The sequence below is a fragment of the Notolabrus celidotus genome, chromosome 5 (genome assembly GCF_009762535.1).
Source record: "Notolabrus celidotus isolate fNotCel1 chromosome 5, fNotCel1.pri, whole genome shotgun sequence".
Lineage (NCBI taxonomy): Eukaryota > Metazoa > Chordata > Actinopteri > Labriformes > Labridae > Notolabrus > Notolabrus celidotus.
In genome coordinates this window covers 34871825-34892375 of record NC_048276.1, presented here as the reverse complement: position 1 = coordinate 34892375, position 20551 = coordinate 34871825, and the positions used below count along the sequence as shown (strand labels likewise).

Here is a 20551-nt window from a genome sequence, read left to right as displayed (position 1 = left end):
CAACATTTAGAAAGTTAGAGTGGCAAGGACAAACTTCCTTTAACAGGCAGAAACCTCCAGCAGGACCAGACTCATGTTAGACACACATCTACTGAGACCGTGTTGGAGAGAGGGATCGAGAGAGATGAAGAGAGGGAGAGATGACAGTGGTGAGATGGATTGTAGTAGTTGTAGCAGCAGGAGTCCGGCACGTCCACAGCAGCAGGCCGTCTACGACAGAGATTTGGTGTATTAACTGTCGATCAATATGTCGATTATAGTTTAATCTACAAAATGTCAAACGGTGAAAACCCGACTCTGCTTGAAGTAAACGGTCCAATCAGAGCAATTGGAGGCTAATTCAGTAGTCCATCATCGCTGGAAAGGTTGAGTGGTGGTAGTTTGATACCTTGTTGGAGCAGTCTGTGTATTTAGTTTAATTAAACATGCTGCAGATATGAATCCTGGTGCAGCATGCAGAGTTCCTGATCTTTGCTGTGAGGATGCAGACAGCAAACCTCTCGATCCAGTCAGAGGTAAAGAATGCTGTCGCCTGTCAGACCTAGCTCAGAGCTTGTGATATGTGTGAGTGTTGTTTGTACAGTACATCTCTGCAGCTGAAGGAAGCCTCTCTGATCTCTGACATATTTGACTGGTCGTGTCTTCTGGGTGTTTGTGAAATGTCAGCAGTAAAAAGCAGAGACGTTTTTCAACATGAGCCTGTTTTAAATGAAGAAAATACATATATAAAAGTAGAGCTGGGCGATTGTTGAAAATTGTTATCATGATAAAATATTTCACATCAGTCGATATCGATAATTATCACAATAAATATCAAATCATGATTTGATTTAAATTTAAGATTTTTGCTCCTGAGTTAAAGTTGAAGACAGTTTGTTAGTTTGTATCTGGATTTAGTTTACTGATGAGCTTCTTGAATCATTTCTGACGGTGCTAACAGGAAGCAGGTCTTTAATAGTTTTTTGTGAAGTTTTAGTTTGTAGATTCTTATTTTCCTCAGGTTGAGATTATTTCCATAATTTGATTTAAATTTACAACAAAGATGTATCAAACTGTATTCTGTGTGTCAGTTTATAGAGTATTGTTTTGAGTTGTGCTCTCCCCTTTAAGATTACTAAGGGTTACAGGGAGAGTCAGTCCCTCCAGGATTTCGCTGGATTTTTTTGTGATTGTTGCGGCCCAAAAAGCCTGATTTTGCAACAGCTTTTTGAAAAAATTGCCGTGAAAGTTGCGTTTTTTTTTTTTTGCTTTTTTCCCCCCAATAACACCTCAGGGGGAAGTAAATATGCTAAATTATAGTTGTTTTTAGAAAACATTATTGATGTGGCCACTGACTGTATTTTGATTCTCTTGTTTCACAGAAAAATGCCATTAAAGGGCTGTATTTCACATTTACTACGGTCCCTGAATGCACCTCGCAGGGAGACAGGCACTTGACAGTCAGTTCACGCACTCTGAAATGAATCTGCATCTTTGATGACTATGAGTTTATCAAAACTTACTGAATGTGTCTGATGTTTCACCAAACTGGAATAAATCAAGCTGTAGACGTGGAGCTTTTTACAGTAATGGCGGCAAAAACGTCAAACCTCAAATATTAAACAGACGTCCCCCGGTTGTGTCTTTGTCACTAACACACACCGGGGGTAAAAATCATGTATGAAGATGAGACAGATGCATGGAGGTGAGGAGAGCTGGTTCATAAAGCTCACCTGCTGCAGGTAGAGACCAAGCGAACACTGAGCCCCTCAATCTGTAACAACGTTGTCATGGTCACTTGTCCTGCCTGCTGTCCCCTCTTTTCACCCGTTCCCCGTGTGTGTTTTGTTGTTGAAAAGTGCCGATCAAGTGAGGACTTGTGTTTATGTTCCAATGAAGTCAAATTGATGACAAAACCGATGACGTGCAGGGGCTGAGATTGAGGTAATTGGTCAAATTTGCGGGAAAGTTGCGCTGATTGTATAAAATTGCAAGGCCGCGAAAAAATCGCGCTGATTGGTTGAATTTGCGTTGATAGTTGCGATCGCGAAATCGCAACTTCCTGGAGGGACTGGAGAGTGATGTTGTTTCCCACAGTGCAGTGAATGCATCATGCTTGTTCAGTTTTCTGTTATTCTACGGTCATGGTGGACATTAAACGTGTTCACAGCAGAAGTAGTCTCTGTGCTCTTCCTTTACCCACATCCTGAAAGTAGATTTAATGAAGTGTATGAAGTTAATAGTTAATGCAGAGTCGACACAGTGTCAGACTAACGACTCTGCTTTGAGTTAGGAGGTTTTGAATTTTCTTCCGTGTCGCTTGTTTCAGCTGTTTTTACATTCTGCTCCGGACGTCTTTAAGCCCCGCCTACCTCTCACCCTGCGACATGATTAGCTGTTCAACGCCGTCTTCTTCTCCTGTCTAATGTTGGGTGGCAACTATCGTTTAAGGCTCATTAGCGCCCCCCTTTCCAGTGGTGTGGGGGTGTAATTACATGTTTATTTATATCAAATTTGTATTGAACATTTGTTATTTATATCGAGAAAAGTTATATCACAATAATTATCATTATCGTAATAATTGCCCAGCCCTATATAAAAGCAAGATACTTCAGTTGTTAGAAGCAGAAGATGTTTGTTCCAAGGTCCCTTCATTGTTTTGTTGATGATGTCATGATGATATATATCAGGGGTGTCCAAAGTACGGCCCAGGGGCCAATTGCGGCCCAAGGTCCATTTATTTATGGCCCCAAGCTTCCATATTAAAATGTGTTAATTATAGCATGAATCACATTCTGAATCATCTGTACATTTGTAGTTTCTTTCAAGCGCACACACAAAACTAAAGTTAATCCGGAAACATATCAAAAAGCTTCATATGGACTACTTGTATAAAGGGAAAGCTCTGAGAATTATGGAATTGTGCAGAAAAGGCTAAATTTCGTGCATAAAACTAAACTTAACAGAATTCAGGAAACTAATTATTTTGTTTTTAAAATCATTTCTGCTGGTCAGAAAAGTCTTAAAAACAACATGAAAAAGAAGTGTGATGAAATCCAGATCATGATCCTGCCATAGAAAAATAATGATACAATATTTTTCTCACACTGCCCGAGCATTTTCCTCCAGAAGATAAAGTTTACTAATGTATACATGGCTTGTGGAGAACTGAGGACTACCTAGTTACTGATTTATTGAGAAAAAAATTAAAATAATTGTTATCAAATGGAGATTTCATATATAACTTTTATGATCCCTAAGTCTCAGTAGGAGCCGCTGGCCCTGAGGCATTCTGACAAAATCAAAAGTGGCCCTCTTTGAAAAAAGTTTGGACACCACTGATATATATGATAAAAGCACACAGGAAGCAGATTCTTGTTGCACAATTCTGTTTAAATGTATGTAGAACATGAACAATAACAGCTTAACACATTTCATATTTTATAACCTGATGGTTGTAAAGATTTGATTGTGAGTAATGAAATATCAGTTACTTATTTAAACTTGTCAGTGGATTTGTGATGAAAAGAAAACGTACACAATAACGTCTGATGAGCCCTTCAGTCAGTAAAGCGAGATAGTTATTTTCTCACACTGTGCTGTACAGCATCAGATCTCTCCCCGCACAGTGTTGATGTTTGTGCTGCTGGTTGTGATGGGTATGAGAAGCTGGGCCTCACTCCGTTTGTCTCCACGTGTCTCCCTCAGAAATGGTGGAGTCGATGAAGAAGGTGGCCAGTATGGACGTGGAGCTGACGGTGGAGGAGAGGAACCTGCTGTCTGTAGCGTACAAGAACGTGATCGGAGCCAGACGAGCCTCCTGGAGGATAATCAGCAGCCTCGAACAGAAAGAAGAAAACAAAGGAGGAGAGGACAAACTAAAGATGATCCGAGAATACAGGAAAACGGTCAGACACTGTTGTTATCACAAAAACCTGCTGAGTACATTTTTAACTGAGTTCATCTTTGCACACTCCTCTATGCCGAGATTTGGTTGCAACACATAAATGAATTATTTGAGAGCTCAACTTTGAACCTAACAATAGATGAACATTAATAAAATGTTAATTATCATCAAGGTTTCCATTCGGTATGTTTATTTGTTATTTTATTGATATAGTTTATTTGAGGGACAATGCAGATTACACAACTTCTGCCTGTTACAAACAGCTGCAGTAACTGCTGCTTATAGAGTTTAAAGCTACTGCTAGTTTCCAAGTCCATTCCCTCCTTAGGCTTTTAGTAAGATAGAGGAAGATAGAAAGATACCAAGATAACCTAGAATAACATGCATACAAAAACAAGTGTGGAAAACATAAAAGAAGATGAACAGAGACCCACCACCAAGACAGGATAAGACTCAGTCTTACCCCACCTTAATCCACCATGAGCATTGCACCTCGCTGTATTTAGCTAGTTACAGCAGAGAGGACAGACTTCCTTTAACAGGCAGAAACCTCGAGCAGAACCAGACTCATGTTAGACATCTGCCTCGACTGAGTTTGGTCTGGAAAGAGGGATAGAGGAGAATAAGAGAGAGGGAGCGGTGATAGTGATGAGACGAGTAGTAGTAGCTGTTGCCGCTGGAGTCCAGCACGTCCATATCAGCTGGAGGACGTCTACGGCAGCTCAGAGGAACCTACGAGACAATGGAGCTCAGGGACTCCAGAAAGGTCTATGGTTAGTAACTTTAATGGGACAGGGAGAGTTAAAGTAAGTGATGAGGTGGGTTGGGAGGAAGGGGGTGAGATAGGATCCCAGTGTGTCAGTTCCCCCGGCAGTCTAAGCCTATAGCAGCATAACTAAGAGCTGGTCCAAGCCTGATCCAGCTCTAACTATAAGCTTTATCAAAGCTGAGCAGATGAAACTGCTTCAGTTTGTAGCAGTGATGCCATCTCCTGGGTTTTATATCCATTATCTTTAATGCTTGGTTAAACAGAGATGCAGCAGGGTACAGGTTAGGGGAATCAGCTCCACACTGGGACACAATAAGACACGTGCAATAATCATTACATGCATATAAAGCTGTGCTGCTTTGATTGGTATATGATGCCTAATTCAAGTAATTCAGGTATTTCAGGTTTCTTTTGACTGTTTCATTCATTTTTTTGATACCACTTTCAAATTTTAGTCTTGAGACCAGAACTACACCTACCAATTTAAATGAATCTCCATCCTGTTGTCTTCTTTGTGAACTTGTTGGTGTGTGTTTCTGTTTGTGTTATTTATTTTGGATGGAGAAGCATGTAGAAAAGTTCACGTTCCCTTCTGTAGAAATCTGCAATGAGTTAAACGCTTTGAACTCTCGTCCTTTTTCTGCCTCTTCACTCTCCAGGCCAAAGAAGTGAAGTGGTGTCACCAAGCTGTGATCCGTGTGTGATGTCTGAAACAGATTTCAACATTAACAGTGCAATGTTATTTTTGGGCGATGCACTGATTTCTCTCTGCTTTCATTTAGAGGGGAATCAGACCAAATGTTACTTTGGTCAGAGATCAAACATCGGAGGGTTTTTATGCAGAAGTTCTGAACTCGTCATTGTGATGAGAATAAAACCTCCATTAGATGAGGTGGACACGTCTGAAGTTGCTACCTTGTTTTGTGTCTACTTCACGGAGAGGTGCGGCCGTTTCATTCTTTAGGAAATCTAATTTCCTCATCCAGCGGGCAGATCGCCAGAGATGCTCTTGTCTTTTTTGGCAGCACTTTGTCAAACTCTCCTCCACTGACCTCTCCACTTTGAGAGGAAATGGTGAGATTTCACAGCCCACCAGCACTCGTCTGAGTGAAATAATGAGGTAGGCAGCAGCAGCAGCCATGAGTCAGCTTTAAATCCATTTTTCTTCCCTTCTGTTGCAGCCAGCTCCCCGCCGATGGTAGCACCAAGGCGTAGACTGAGTGAAGACATTTCACAAGACTTAATGTAGGATAATAGATGTCTCCCTCAGTCCAATATGTGAAGGTTGTTATTTTGTCCCCACATATTGGTACTGTGCAGAGACTTTCTGCTTCATCTTCTGTTTGTCCTGGACTTGGCTTTAATGACATTTAATGCCAGACTGCATCGTTACAGATCCAGAGATTTTCATGCTGAGTAATGATTAGCATACTGACTAGCCTTAGCTGTTGGCTTCAGATACCATGTGATTCACAATGGGAATAAGGGTGTTCTTTAGAGAAGAGATGCCATGAACCTGATCTTTGGGGTGCTTTTAGTTTCAGGGTTTTGCAGCTTTGCACTGAGGACAACAAAAGTACTTTTATTTTGAAAGGATGCTAAGGTACTTCTGCGATATTTTTAAGTTACAGGAGTAAATTAAAACAGCTAAAAAACGTATCAAATGAAAAGAAGTTGGCTGTATGAGCATCCCCACAGATACATCGTCTGTGAGAAGAGCCGCCCTGTCTGTACGCCTCTATTCAGCTACGTATGTGAGACAACACAAACCAGAGCAATCAAAGGCAGATGCAGTGTACCACTTATGTGTAGTCTCAAGGTACCATTAAAAAAAAGTTCCATTTTAACTGATTTCTTAGTTGTGTAAACAAGAATTTGAATTCAGACAACTAGATTAGACTAAAGGTAAGGAAACACTTTGAACGCATACATTTTTGTCTCCATTTTCTTGATCAACATCCAGGCAGCAGAGAATTAAGAGTAGGGCTGGGACAAAATATCAATATGGCAATATAACGTCGTCCTGACCTGTGTGTAAAAGTATCAATATGAGGGACTGAATATAGCACTTGATTTCCCCGTCAATCTGACTCACCGCATCACTACTTAATGACCCCATAAGATGGCCCTAATTGCATGAATGAGATTAACATGAACAGTAGTTTATTGACCGCTGAAGAAGTTCACAACAGCTAAACACCAGCTGTGTGTAAGTTGTGTCCTACATTAGGGTGCAAAGTCCACACTTAACCACACAATGAAACTAGTTAGTTTCCCCCAAACTAACCAAAACATTGTTGCAGATAAAACGTTTACACTTCCAGCAGCCAATCAGAGGAAAGGAACAATTTTGATGCAGGGGTTGTTACCAAGGGAACAGCTCCCTCGGCTGGTGGTGAAGCTTTCAGAGGAGTGTCTGCCCCCTGGTGGCTGGCTGCAGTATAGGTCAAAAAATTTGTCTCTCCATTCATTTGAATGGGGGAGCAGTCCAACTGTAAAAAATAAATACACGTTGCACGAATGTTTCTCACATCCGTATGCTGTGGTGACATGTCGTTCTTATTTGACTGTTTTGTGTTCAAGGCCTCTTTTTCCTGAAAAGTTTATTTTTCGTTAGTTATTAGAGTTTAAAAAACGGGGTTTTACTCCCTGGTTTCCTTTGATTCACAGCCGCCGTAGAACGAAACTTCAAAGGACACACAGCGTCTTGTGACGCTACGCTGTAGGGCGGGACTTGTTACAGTGGCTTCACAGGCTCTGTCTGCACAATGGCTGCGCCCAGGAGTGGGATTTTTTGGCTTCAGAACCGTATAATGGGAAGAGGCAAAGCAACGCTGTCCATTTTTATTTACAGTCTATGGTTGTTATATTTTTATCTTTTGTGCCTGATCTTCTCTGAACTGACTAACAGCTGAAAGACACATTTCCGCAAACTGCCGTTACTGTCGCAGAATAAAAGCAAAAGTTATGTAAACCTTGATAAAGTGTCACAGCATATGTTAATACTCTGGAAAAATATGATGACCAAGATTTGTGCTCCAAAGGATGTAATCTCTTGTGTATAACGCATTGCAGACGTACTTTAGCTGGGCAAACCCTCTGTATCTCCTCAACCTCCAAATCATCCCACCTTTCAAAAAGACGCTTCATGTCAATCGGTACTCTACAGAGGACTTTACACCTACTCAGAGCTAAGTGTAAGAATTAAGTTGTAACTCCAGCTCACTTTGGAACTATCTCAGCTGGTGCAACGACCAAAACAATAGTAGAGTGTAAACTCCATCCTAAATGAGAAATTATGTTCAGCTTAGCTACGTTTGAACTTACCCACGCAACAGGCTGCAGAAGAAGGCAGTCCGATGTCAGACAGTGGTAGAAAAAGAGCTACAACGTGCTAACTGATCTTAAATCAGAAAAGAGATGAAGCTGTTTCAGCTCTGAGACCGGCTGAGATGCTGAATGCTGACTGAAAAGATCTAGCTGACGTCACGGTGAATAAAGAAATGTCATCTTTACACCAACAGTTGTTATGAAGCTCTAAATTTCATTTACAGACTAAAACATGAACATTGTTTCATCTCAGTGAAACCAGAGTGAAGTGAATAAATACATGAATCCTGCATTTTAACTTTCAATGAGCAGATTTTATAATTTGCTTTACTGGATATCGTGATATATTGTTACATCACTCTTTTGCAATGTATCGATTATCACTGTATTGTGATATTGAAGTTATCGTGGGCCAAGTATCGCGTGTCGTATGGTACTGTATCGTGAGTCAACCAGCAAATCCTACCCCTAATTATAAGTTGTCATTACCCGGAGCTACAGCCCTGTAGTGGCGGGTGGTAGCGCTATAGTTAGACAACATTTGACCAACATTTCAAACCTACATTACAAAAAGCATTGATGACTTGTTTCACCCAAAAAGAATTGTCTGACTGGGGGGAGCGATGAATTGTATAGTTGACTGAACATGCGCACACCTTGAACCGTTACATCCCTAACATTTAACGCCTCTTATGCTGGTTCAGTAGAGGTCTCTATCGCAGACAGTGGGTCCTCCTCAGTATTATACAAACCAAGTTTTATTTATATTGAAATACTGGAAATAAGTTTTTCTGAAACAAAGGTTAACTTATTATATCTTAGTCTACTTTTCTGTGAGGCTTTTAAAGAACTGAAGAGGTGCCAGTTTCCTCTGCCCCTGACTCCAGACTTAGTGAAGGCTCCTCAGAGAGCTGCTGTGTTTGCAGGACATGTTTCCACATGGTGATGTTGAAATGCCAGACTTTTGACAGCTGACACAGACCCTGTCACACCGAACCCAGACATCCCCTCTGTGACAAATGCTTCCACAGAGACCGACCCAGAAGCTGCCCTGCGCACCTCTGCCAACTCCTCACTGTGGTTTCTGTGGGGTAGACAGAATATTTGAGGGACGATCAATACTGGGACAGAAATAGAGGAAATATTGACATTCATGTTAATTAGTTAGCAGCAGTCTTAACACTGACATCCATCCTCAGCTGAATAAGCTTTAAACATTAGACCCCTCCCCTCTGAGGTCTTCCATGAGCCCACATGTACCTGACAGAACTGTTTGTGTCTCTTTTTGTTCTGCAGGTTGAGAAAGAGCTGAAATCAATCTGCAACGACATTCTGGATGTACTGGACAAGCACCTCATTTTAGCTGCAGTGACAGGAGAGTCAAAGGTTTTCTACTACAAAATGTATGTATCTGAAGTTTCCTGTTCATTTCAATTATAGTTTTACTCTGTTCTAAAGTATGCAGCCAAATTAAATGCTGCATGGTTTTTTTTGGACTAATCCATTTCCTTTAACAACTGTTAAATAGGGATGTCCCAATCCTGATCTCAACTATCAGATCTGAGCCGATCTGGACCTTTTTTAATTGATCGGTGATCGTCAAACGAGCTGATCATCTCATCCAATTATTTACACCCGCTTCCACTGAACACAATTTGCAGCTGAGGGCTAATGCATTAGTGTAATTGAGCGTTGTGAGTTCACTACACTAGTACTCGAGACCGGTCTTGGTCTCGAGACTGCTTATTTAAGGTCTTGGAATCGAAAGCTTTTTACTCGGTCTCGGACTTGGCGGACTCCGTATCTTATATAAAGACTGGTCGAGACCACCACTGATGCACTCTGTGTCCCTGTCATTACTCTGATAAGACAGAACCCCCCCCCCCCCCCCCCCCCCTCAATTCATTCATTTTTTCCTCACCTGTTATAGCCACAATTTTCACGGTGCTACAGTGAGTGATCTGCTCCCTGCACTAAAGTGTTAATGAATGGAGACAGATGACAGGAGGAGAGACTGTGTGCCTGTGACCAGAGGTGTCTGTTAAGACTTTAATTAAGTAATAAATAGACGCTGAATAAAAAAACTCTGGAGGCACACTGAGAGAAGGGCACAGATAAATACCTACCACAGGATTACCACAGTCGACACCTATAACCCATCAGATAAAAACACTACAAATATTAGAAAATAGAGAATGCACACAACTAATGAGCAAAAAGAGGCTTGACAAAATAATCCTGCTCAGCTATCGCTACAACCTCCTACCTCTCCTGAGATCTAAAGCGAAAGTTAAACTAACGATGACCAAAATGAAACTGATGGAGTCAAAAGTCTCTCTCAGAGCGTCAAAAGAAAGGTAACAAAGACCAAACCAAACCTTGTTTGTTGCTGTCAATTGTATTTAAAGCAAACGTATATGAAATAAACAGAAGTCTTTTATTTTGTTAACTCTCATCATGATGATTTAATTGATATATATGGTCTTGGTCTTGTCTCGGTCTTGTTGCACTCTGGTCCCGGACATGTGTTGGTATCGGTTAATGTGGTCTTGACTGCAACACTACACTACACTCGTACACAATGAGAAAATAATAAATGGGACATAGATGTAGAACTCAAGACATGATTTAGATTTTATTGTAGAACTCACATGTGCACCGCCAAACACGGCACAGAAAAAAGCATCTGCTCTACGCACCCTACGGTAACTCTGCAGGGACATACGGTTCAAAAAGGTCAAAACATAAACCAAAAACAGGACAGTCTGTTACATTAGCATTAGCATCCTTGTGGCTAGCGGCAGCTGCTGTTCTCTATACCTAGCTTGTGGCATGCAACCGGGTGTGTTTGATCTTGCTGTCACTCCCAATATTTCCGTCTCACAGCCGGATGCTGCCGTTGTAAATCACGTACTGTCTCGTGAGAGTTGCGTTCAGAGCACCCTGGGATTTAAGCGTGCTGTAATGAAGCACACCAGTTTCTTGGTCTTATACAGCAGAGCTTATTAAACAGATTATGAGTTTTACAACAATACCAGCTGGATTAAGTTAAATGGAGTAAACATATTTTAGTTATTTTTTTTATTTCTTATTTTGGTTAAAGGAGAAAAAAACAGTGTGCAGCTCAACTCCCTTATCTTTTGTGCAGCTGTTATCTAAGAAAACACAAGTATCGGATCGGGTCTAGGTATCGGCAAATATTTAAAATAAACAAATCGGATTAGGATTGATGGCCAAAAAGCTGATCGGGACATCCCTACAGTTGAATGTTTGAAATTAACCATGAAGTTTATGTTTAATGGCTCAGGAGTGAAAGTCATTCAAGCCGGCATGTTAAAGACTGACCAAAGAGAAGCTCGCTAATACGAAAAAAATCCTTTAAGTGCCAAAAACAAAGAAAAAACCTCCACCAAGGGTTTTCACAAGACCAGAACTTAAACCAACATGCACCTCTTGTAAAAATCAAACAATATCAACACCTGTTTAATACTACAGAATCAATAAATGAACTCCTGGACACCCAACATGTGGTCTTTTTCTGGTTTTCTGTTTACAAACTGCACAGAGAACCAAACAGAAAAGGTTATTTATGTACAAAAAATGTACCAAAAAATCTGTTTGTAATTAAAATTAAAGGCAGAAAGATTTCTTACAGAAATAATGCATCAACTCATTAACTGGATTGTGCATGATGATTCAAAGGGAACCCTCACACCACAGGCCTATTCAATAATAATAATACTAATAATAATTAAGAAATGCTTCAATTATTACAACTCAAATCTTTCTGTGCATATAACTGACGCTCTCTCATGATGGCTCTGCTCCTCTTTTGACTTCTACAGCAGGCAGCAGGGTTCCTCTTTATTTACTTGACTCTGTGCACTCAGACAGTCGATGCTGTTCTGCCTCTGGTCGTTCTCAGCTTGATATACGGGACTCCTCCTCAGCGGGCTCAGTCCTGCTTTAGCAGACTGTCTCGCCTCCATTACACAGCGACCCTTAAGATCCCTTTTTATGGCCCAGCATTAAAAACCACATTATCACAGAGCTATAATAAAATAATGAGGATCTAGTGAAAGCCTCTTATTTATAAAGTAACTCCTCTTGTTTGTTGTTGATTTAATGAACTGAGCTGATATAAAAACACTCTTTTATCCATGATCTCTATGAAGGGATGCTTAGATTGTGAAGGTTGAAATCCTAATCATCTGTATGTTGTCGTGTTTTATTTGACTTATCATTGTCATGTGAACCCCCTCTGTAATGTTTGTGATACTTTTGTCCTAACATGTTGTGTCCTGTGTTCAGGAAGGGAGATTACCACAGGTACCTGGCAGAGTTCGCCACAGGCAACGACAGGAAGGAGGCAGCAGAGAACAGTTTGGTTGCATACAAAGCTGCTAGCGACATCGCCATGATCGAACTCCCTCCAACGCACCCCATCCGCCTGGGACTGGCCCTTAACTTTTCAGTTTTCTATTATGAAATCCTCAATTCGCCAGACCGTGCATGCGGGTAGGTGTGACCAACTTCTGTTACATATTCAGCTTGTTTGGTCTCATCGCAGACACGTCTACTTTAAAACGGGAGCTGTTTTAAAGGGAAAGACCTGATAGAGTGACTGTGCACTTCTGCCCAGTGCCAGACGAGAGACAGGAAAGGTCACCCAGTTACAGGGAGCATAGATAGGAATTTAGGAGAGGGAACAAACAAGACATTTATCTGAGGGGCAACAGAACTAAACACACAGGAGGACTGAGGGTGACTCACCTTTAAAACTACATAAGTGAAAACTTAAGAAATAGCCCCTCATGAGCTGGTTAGATCACTTTAGAGTACTTTAGAGCAACACTGGTGATAGGATAGAGATTTTGCATAAAAAATAACAATACAACACTTCAAAAAGAGCATACAAAAGCTGGACAGAAATCAGAATCAGCTAATGGAAAGTGCTTGGTTAAAAAAAAAAAGACCATCCACATGTTTTAAAGAACTACCCGTCTAACTGTTGCTCAATCCACATCAAAGGAGACTGTGTCCCCCAGCTGTTGGCTGACAATTCTGCAGGATGTTGTCTAATGATTCTCAGGAATACATCAACTTCAAAATAGTCCTAAAAGGGAACAGATTGCTAATTTCCATCCTGACGTACAGCTCTCTGCCCCTGGAGTGGAGTGACATTAACAGAATCAAAACAGACAAATCAGATGAGTTTAAACGTTGTGTCGTACAGCTGACTATGAATGTTCTACTGTTAACTGTGTGAGTAACTTTGTGTCCTCTCTGCTGACAGTTTGGCGAAGCTGGCGTTTGACAACGCCATTGCAGAACTGGACACGCTGAGTGAGGAGAGCTATAAGGACTCAACACTTATCATGCAGTTGCTACGTGACAACTTGACACTATGGACCTCAGATGTGCAGGGAGATGGTGAGAGAGCCTTTCCTCATAGCTATATCCCCTTTCTGTTGTAGCCTCTGATCATTGCTTTAAGGAATCAGCATTCAGGCAGAAATACTCTTGAGGTGCATTTGGACCAAGGGTTCCGGGGCCTTTTAGCCCCCAGAACTACTTTCCCCTGAACTAAAAGGTTCCTGTGCCCCCATTGTTGTCTCCATTTCGACCGCGGACTGAAGCCCCGGGTAGATTGTGTAAATCAGGCCAGTGACGTATGGAGGAGAAAAAAAAGTAAATGTACTACACCACCAGACCAGTAGAGGGCAGTAAAACAAAGAGGAATGCCATTCATCACAGATGACACCATAGAAGCAGACGGACAGGCAGGTATCATTATAAGCAACACAACAGTTAGCCTGTTAGCATGAAGAGACTCAGCTGGTGCTGTTTTAGATGGTGCTATATTTCATCACAGATGGATTCACTGAATCAACACGTGAGAGGAGATAAGCGCGAGTAGCAAAGATGTTTCAACACTGCCACAGCTTTTTGAGTTCAAAAGGATTTTAAAGCCGAGATCGGACGGTGTTTTGGTTTAAACAGCAACCCTGTTAACTGTAGACTCTCAGCCGGATGCATCCCTCTTAAAAGTCTTTAGACAATCATTAAATATCTCCCAGGAACTCCCTCTGTGTTTCAACAGCTGTGTAAACTCCACAAACACTGACACGTTCAGCTGAAGGTCTCCCGTTTACAGGGTCACTTTTAAAACTGTAACACCGGGAGAAACATAGAACAAATAAAAACTAATGAAAGAAAGAGAAATCAAGTGAATCACAGATGTGTGTGATGTTATTGTGGATGGCGGGCGGAATAAAAACACTGCGGTTAATCTACCAATCAGACACGTTCAGCATTGGAGGCTCTGCCCCCCAAAAGTCCCGTAACCTTTGAAAAGTACTACCCTCCAAGCAGGGGCTTTTCAGGGGGGAGATTAACTACCCCTAAACTAAATTTAGACCCTGGGTCCACCGGGTAAAGTTCCTCTGGCCGGAAACGCCGTTAGTTTGACAGTGATTCTTATAGGCGCTTGGTAAGGGTGTGTAAGTAACCTCTGAGAGGTCACTGATTCGGACTGACTGTGTGTAGGATGATGAAAATCTGAGCATGTCTCGATAACTTGGAACAAATGACTAATATTCTCTGTAACTCTCCATCATCACAGTGGTTTCCCTCCCTGGCTTCTCTCTCAGGCTCTCACTCACTGCTCTAATCATCTCTTCCTCGTCCCTCTCTAGAGTCTTAAGGACCGCCCTCTTCCTTCACTCTTCCTCCATTCTAGAGGTCTTTGTTGTAAGTCATTCTCTCTGTCAACCTGTCTCACCACCCTAACCTCCTCACAGCACAGACTCCAGCTTTGTTGAATGTGTTTGGTTGGAGAAGATGTTTGCTGTTTGCCCTCAGCAGGATCACACAGCTGAGATTAGTTTCTCACCTGGTCCTCACCTCGTCTCTGCACAAATCCAACCGGTGTGCTGTGTGTTTTTATGTCTGCACGGTGTTCGCAAGGTGGTGAAAGTCTTTCTTTTAAGGTTGTGTTAATGTTCTTTCTAAACTCAACAAACAACGAAAGACGGGATTTATTTTTTCTCCTCATCCTTCAAAATCTAATCCTTTGTCTCATGACCCAAGTCTTTTAACCTCAACACAATTTTTTAGCAATATTCCAATCGGTTAAACCTTTACAATCTCTGTCTGCACAAAGCTTATCCTCTGGACATGTTGTCTTTTTGAGAGCATGGTAGTGTTTCAGGACGTTTGTGAACTGCCAATACAACACGACCAGTAGAGAGACAACATGATGTTGAATGTATTTCATGTGTATAGTACATTTCAGCAACACAACTTAAAGACAAGAGTAGGGGGAGAGGTGGAGTAAGATGAGAGGGGACTGAGGAAGGGAAGGATGAGAGGAGGTCAAGGTAAAGTGAGGTAAGAGGAAGTCAAAGTAGGGATAGATGAGAGAAGAGGTTAAGGAAGGTAAAGGTGAGAAAGGTATACACATAGGGGAGGGATGAGAAGGGATCAAGGTAGAGAAGGATGAGTAAGTTGAGGTAGGGTATGATGAGAGGTTTTCACATAAGGAGGGATGGGAAGGGGTCATGGTAGAGAAGAGGGCAAGATGGAAGGATGAGAAGGGGTCAGGGTAGGAAAGGATGAGAAAAGTCTAGGTAGGGTAGGAAGAGAGGTTTTCAGAAAAGGAGGGATGAGAAGGTGTCAAGGTAGGGAAGGATGAAAAGTGGTCAAGGTGGGGTAGGATGAGAAGGGATCAATGTAGGGAAGGATGAGAAGGGGTCAAGGTAGGGAAGGATAAGTAAAGTTGAGTTAGGGTAGGAAGAGAGGTTTCAGAAAAAGAGGTATGAGAAGAGGTCAAGGTAGGGAAGGATGAGAGGGGTTCATGGTAGGGAAGGTTGAGTGAAGTTGATGTAGGGTAGGATGTGAAGGGGCCAAGGTAGGGAAGGATGAGTGAAGTGGAGGTAGAGTAGGATGAGATGTTTTCAGATAAGGAGGGATGAGAAGGGGCCAAGGTAGGGAAGGATGAGTAAAGTTGAGGTAGGGTAGGAAGATAGGTTTGCAGATAAGGAGGGATTAGAAAGGGTCATGGTAGGGAAGGATGAGTGAAGTGGAGGTAGGGTAGGATGAGAAAGGGTTAAGTCAGGGAAGGATGAGTGAAGTTGAAGTTGGTAAGGATGAGATGTTTTCAGATAAGGAGGGATTAGAAGGGGTCATGGTAGGGAAGGATGAGTAAAGTTGAGGTAGGGTAGGAAGAGAGGTTTTCCGATCAGGAGGGATGAGAAGGGGTCATGGTAGGGAGGGATAAAAAGGGGTTGACGTAGGGAGGGATGAGAGAAGGGTTTAAGGTAAGGAGATGAAAAGCATCATGACAAATGTTGAGAGAGAAGCATAAACATTTAATATGATTTATAAAGAACTAAAGATGAAAGGAGAACCGTTAGAACAGGAGCTTGAAATAAGACTCCTGATTGGTACGTGGTTTACCTTCAGTCATCAGATAAGAGTTAATGATGTCATCATTAACCGTCTCTGAGTCACTGCAGCCTTGGACTCTGACTGAGCTCTTGTGTACACCCTGCTCCTCCACAGTGCACGTCAGCACCATGAACTCAGCTGTTTGTGTGTGTGTGTGTGTCTGTGTGTGTTAGTGTGTGTGTGTATGTATGTGTGTGTGTAAAGCACAGTTTAAACCTGTGAACGCAGCCTGCTGAAGTGTGATTATTCCAGACGAGCTACATGTGACACTCCTGCTGCTGCGTCTCCGTCACCTGTAGCTTTCTCACATCCCAGCCTGCCTTAGCGGTGCTAATGAGCACTGTTACGCTCTCTATTTTAATCATGATGGATTCTGCAGCCTTTTGTTAGTCCTGCCTCTTAATTCTTCATTACACGGATGGCTGTGCTGTCTCTATGGTAACTCTTCTAAGCAACCCGTCGCACAAGTTCCCGAGGCGTTTTACCCTTTTACTAAATCTGACTGGGGCTGTTGTGAATTAACTGGTGCTCACTGGACTGCATGTTGACACGGTCTGTGGTAAACCCTGCGGTCTCTGAAATAAACATACATCAGCATTCGACAGCTCTCATCTTTTCCACATCTCTGTACCTGCCGACAGAGCACCTGCAGACCAGGATCTGTGCTGACACTGAGATACAGACCTCCTCTTTATTTTTAAAACATGACTGTCAGCACCGTCCTGAGTTGTGACACGCCCATGACTTTGCTCTGACAGTGAAATATCTTTAAGACTTATGACTAATATTACATTTGAAATGAGTCATATTGACCGGAATGAATAATACAATAATGGATATGTGATGTCACCATATCATTTTTCTTAATATAAATATGACAAATGTTGGTTATAAATTTCAAAGGGTGCCGCTAGTGAGCCTTAAACGCTAGTTCCCACCTAACATTAGACAGAAGAAGACTGCATTGAACTAGGGGTGACCCCAAATAGTCGAATATTCGACGATTCGTTCTAACGAGCCTTAGTCGACTGCCAATCTCATAGTCGAACATTTGCATATGAAACGTGGATCATTCCATTCAAACCATGGGGGTGCTCAATGTCTAATTTTACATTATTTTCCTGTTTCCCTTAAAAATAGTGTCTCATATATCCTATTTTGATATAAATATAAACTTATTTAATGTAATTCTGAGAACAGCTCTGGAAGTGTTAAATCTCCTTAAAGTGGTAATTAAATCTCCCCTGGTAATTAAAGGTGGACCATTTAGCGGGACCTGTGGAGCAGACGTACCTCAGCTGGCCTTTAAATCTTTCTACGTTCATAGCAGCTCAAAATGTCAGGAAATAAAACTTCAGTTGATCCTAGAAATAGTGATGAAGATGAGGAGCAGCTTCATGAAGAGGGCTGTGAGATCAAGGATTACCGGACCACACAAAAAACGGAGTCCTGAAGACATGCTACATTCAATTCATGCCAGTTTTCCAAGACTACCAACCCCAGCTTTAATTGTAAATGGTTATGTGTAATATTGTCATGCGGTCACCATCATGCAGACTTTGGGTCAATAAGGAAAAACAACAAACATTCTACTATTCGTCAACTATGGGCAAAATCTGACGAATCAGATTCGACTAAGCAAATCCTTAGTCGGGGTCACCCCTACATTGAACAGCCAATCATGTTGCAGGGTGAGAGGTAGGCGGGTCTTAAAGACGTTTGGAGTGGAATGTAAACACAGCTCAAATGAGCGAGAGCGGCACTGAAGAAAACTGAAAACCTAGCAGCTCAAAGCAGAGTCGTTAGTCTGACACTGAGTCAACTCTGCATTAACTATTAACTTCATACACTTCATTAAATAGACTTTCAGGATGTGGGTAAAGGAAGAGCACAGAGACAACTTCTGTAAATCAAGTGAATCAAACACACCAGCATGCAGTTTGAGACGTCACATGATCACTGGCCCAGAAACTCTCTGAACACGACTGCATGTTCTGACACTGAAGAGCTGAAACGATAAGTTACTTCAGAGAAAATGAATCTGCAACTCTCCATTAAAACACCAAACATACTCTCTCTCCAATGATTAGTTCACATTCACAAGTCATAGATAGAAGACTGTTGGTCTAACAGAGTGTTTGTCATTTAATAGAGAACACACTGATGTTGGACTCTCACGGTCAGAGATGAAGTCTTTTAGTCTGCTCTTTGTGAGTCCTCCTTTAAAACACTAATACAAACGTTTAGTGTTAACAGCCTCTGTGGTTCCTCTAACGGATGATGCTGTGTTGTGTTTGACTTGGCTCCGTAAGACGTTAATAAAAGAGAGCCCAAAATTTACGACACCTCGCCCACAGATTGCAAATCAGCAGGCACAGATTAGAGAGGTAGACCCAGAGCACGGGTTGACATGTGGCTCTCTTTGTCTCAGTTCATTTTCTGAAAAGTTGCAGATACATTTTTCCTTTTCGTGACCGACAGCTGCATCTCTTGACTCCATCAGCCCTGAATAACCCGCTCCGCGTTCTAACAGCAGCAGAGACGTGTGGCGCTCCTCTGATAATTGGAGCTGGCACCTTGGCGCTCCTCGGAGATCGCTTCATCTGTCATCCAGCTCCTCTTCCTCATATCTACCTCTCTAATTGTTCCCTGTTCTTGTTGTTTTCTCAGGTGAAGAACAGAACAAAGAAGCACTGCAAGATGCGGAGGAAGAGACCCAGTGAGACCGAACAACTCGAGACAAGCCCTCCTCTTCTTCCTCCTCCTCCTCCTCCTCCTCTTCTTCCTCCTCCATGGTTTCTCTCCTGTCCCCAGCCACAGTTCTCAGCTGGGCTTCTCCTGCAGCCCACTCTCTTCCTCTTCCTCCATCTCTCCTCCTCGTATGCACGTCCTCTCCCGGGTCTTCTCCTCCACTCCTCCTGGGGTTTTACCTTTATTTTGCAAGCCTGTACCCTTTAAGGTCCCTGTCCTCTCTTTTACTGTTTTTATTTCGCTTTACTTTGCTGTATCATCCGTTGCCAAGTACGCTCGCCTGTATTTGTAACACACACATATGCAAGAGTTTATTTAAAGAGGATTCTTTGCTGTTTTTCCTGTGTATGTGTGTTTATGAACAGTTTCTCGTCCATACTTTAGTCAGTCGGAAACATTTCAGTTTGCGAATAGAGGAAATGGAGCAGTGATGGGAGGCTTAAAAGGGATGTGTAAAAGCTTTTAAGAAGAACTAAGTGCCCTCTTTACTTTGTGGTTACAAAAACCTGCTCCTTGCACACATCATCGGTGTTTCTTTTTTTAAATACAGTCGACAACAAGCAGAATGTCCCCCCTCTCCGAGCATCGCTCTGACCTCTATCCTTGTCCACTCTCGGACCAAGTATTGTTGCTGCGAGGCTGTAGAGCTTTAGCTAACGGCAGATAGTCAAGTAAAGGCTTTTTAGCAGACGAGGCGTGCGCGTGTGTGCGTGGGAGGGGAATGCTCCACACTCTTTGATTGTAACGTGATGCAGTTTCTGCATTGGCACTATAAGAAACACACAGTTTGGGAAATAGAGGCCTGCTGTATCTTTACTCCCCTGATTCTTTCAGGTTTCCTCGTCTCCACTCTTTCTGACTCCTCTCTCTTCTTCGTCCTCTCTTCCTTCTGTTCAGTATGTGTAACGTGAATCTGATTTGTACTACTGGATGTTCTCACCGGAGCCACAAGTACCATCTGTATTCTTACTGAAACACAGCATGGAATTAACATTAAACTTCAAATTGAGAAATGTTGAATCAACACGTCTGAGGTTTGGTCTTTTTTCCTTGAAGTGTGTTTGAATGTGTGGTGAACCAGCAGAGGGCAGTGCAGGCCTGCAGCAGAACTGACTCCCTCTGTAGGGGAGACGTGACGCAGTGACTCTGCGAAGAACTCAAATCCTTTGACTCCAGAAAAGCTCAGATAACTATGAAATCACAGAGTTTAAAGGTGTTGAATAGTCTTAAAGAGAATGTGATCATTTCCATAAGTATCTAACTTATATAGGTTTAAGTTAAAGGAACAACCCACCTAGAATGCACAGTTTTGTTGAAAAGTGTCAGCTGTGACTTTGACTAATAATAGTCAACTCAACATTATT

At 42.1% G+C, this 20551-nt stretch overlaps 1 protein-coding gene across 1 annotated transcript in view; it reads left to right on the top strand.

Moving 5' to 3' along the window:
• LOC117812519 (14-3-3 protein epsilon) overlaps positions 1 to 20211 on the top strand; it is a 32144-nt gene extending 11933 nt beyond the window's left edge. Inside the window, exons 2-6 of the mRNA XM_034683341.1 lie at positions 3688 to 3887; positions 9282 to 9388; positions 12297 to 12503; positions 13282 to 13418; positions 19107 to 20211. Coding sequence (XP_034539232.1) covers positions 3688 to 3887; positions 9282 to 9388; positions 12297 to 12503; positions 13282 to 13418; positions 19107 to 19159 — 704 coding nt within the window. The 3' untranslated portion in view covers positions 19160 to 20211. The remainder of the gene's footprint in view (positions 1 to 3687; positions 3888 to 9281; positions 9389 to 12296; positions 12504 to 13281; positions 13419 to 19106) is intronic.
• The last annotated feature ends 340 nt before the right edge of the window (positions 20212 to 20551 follow it).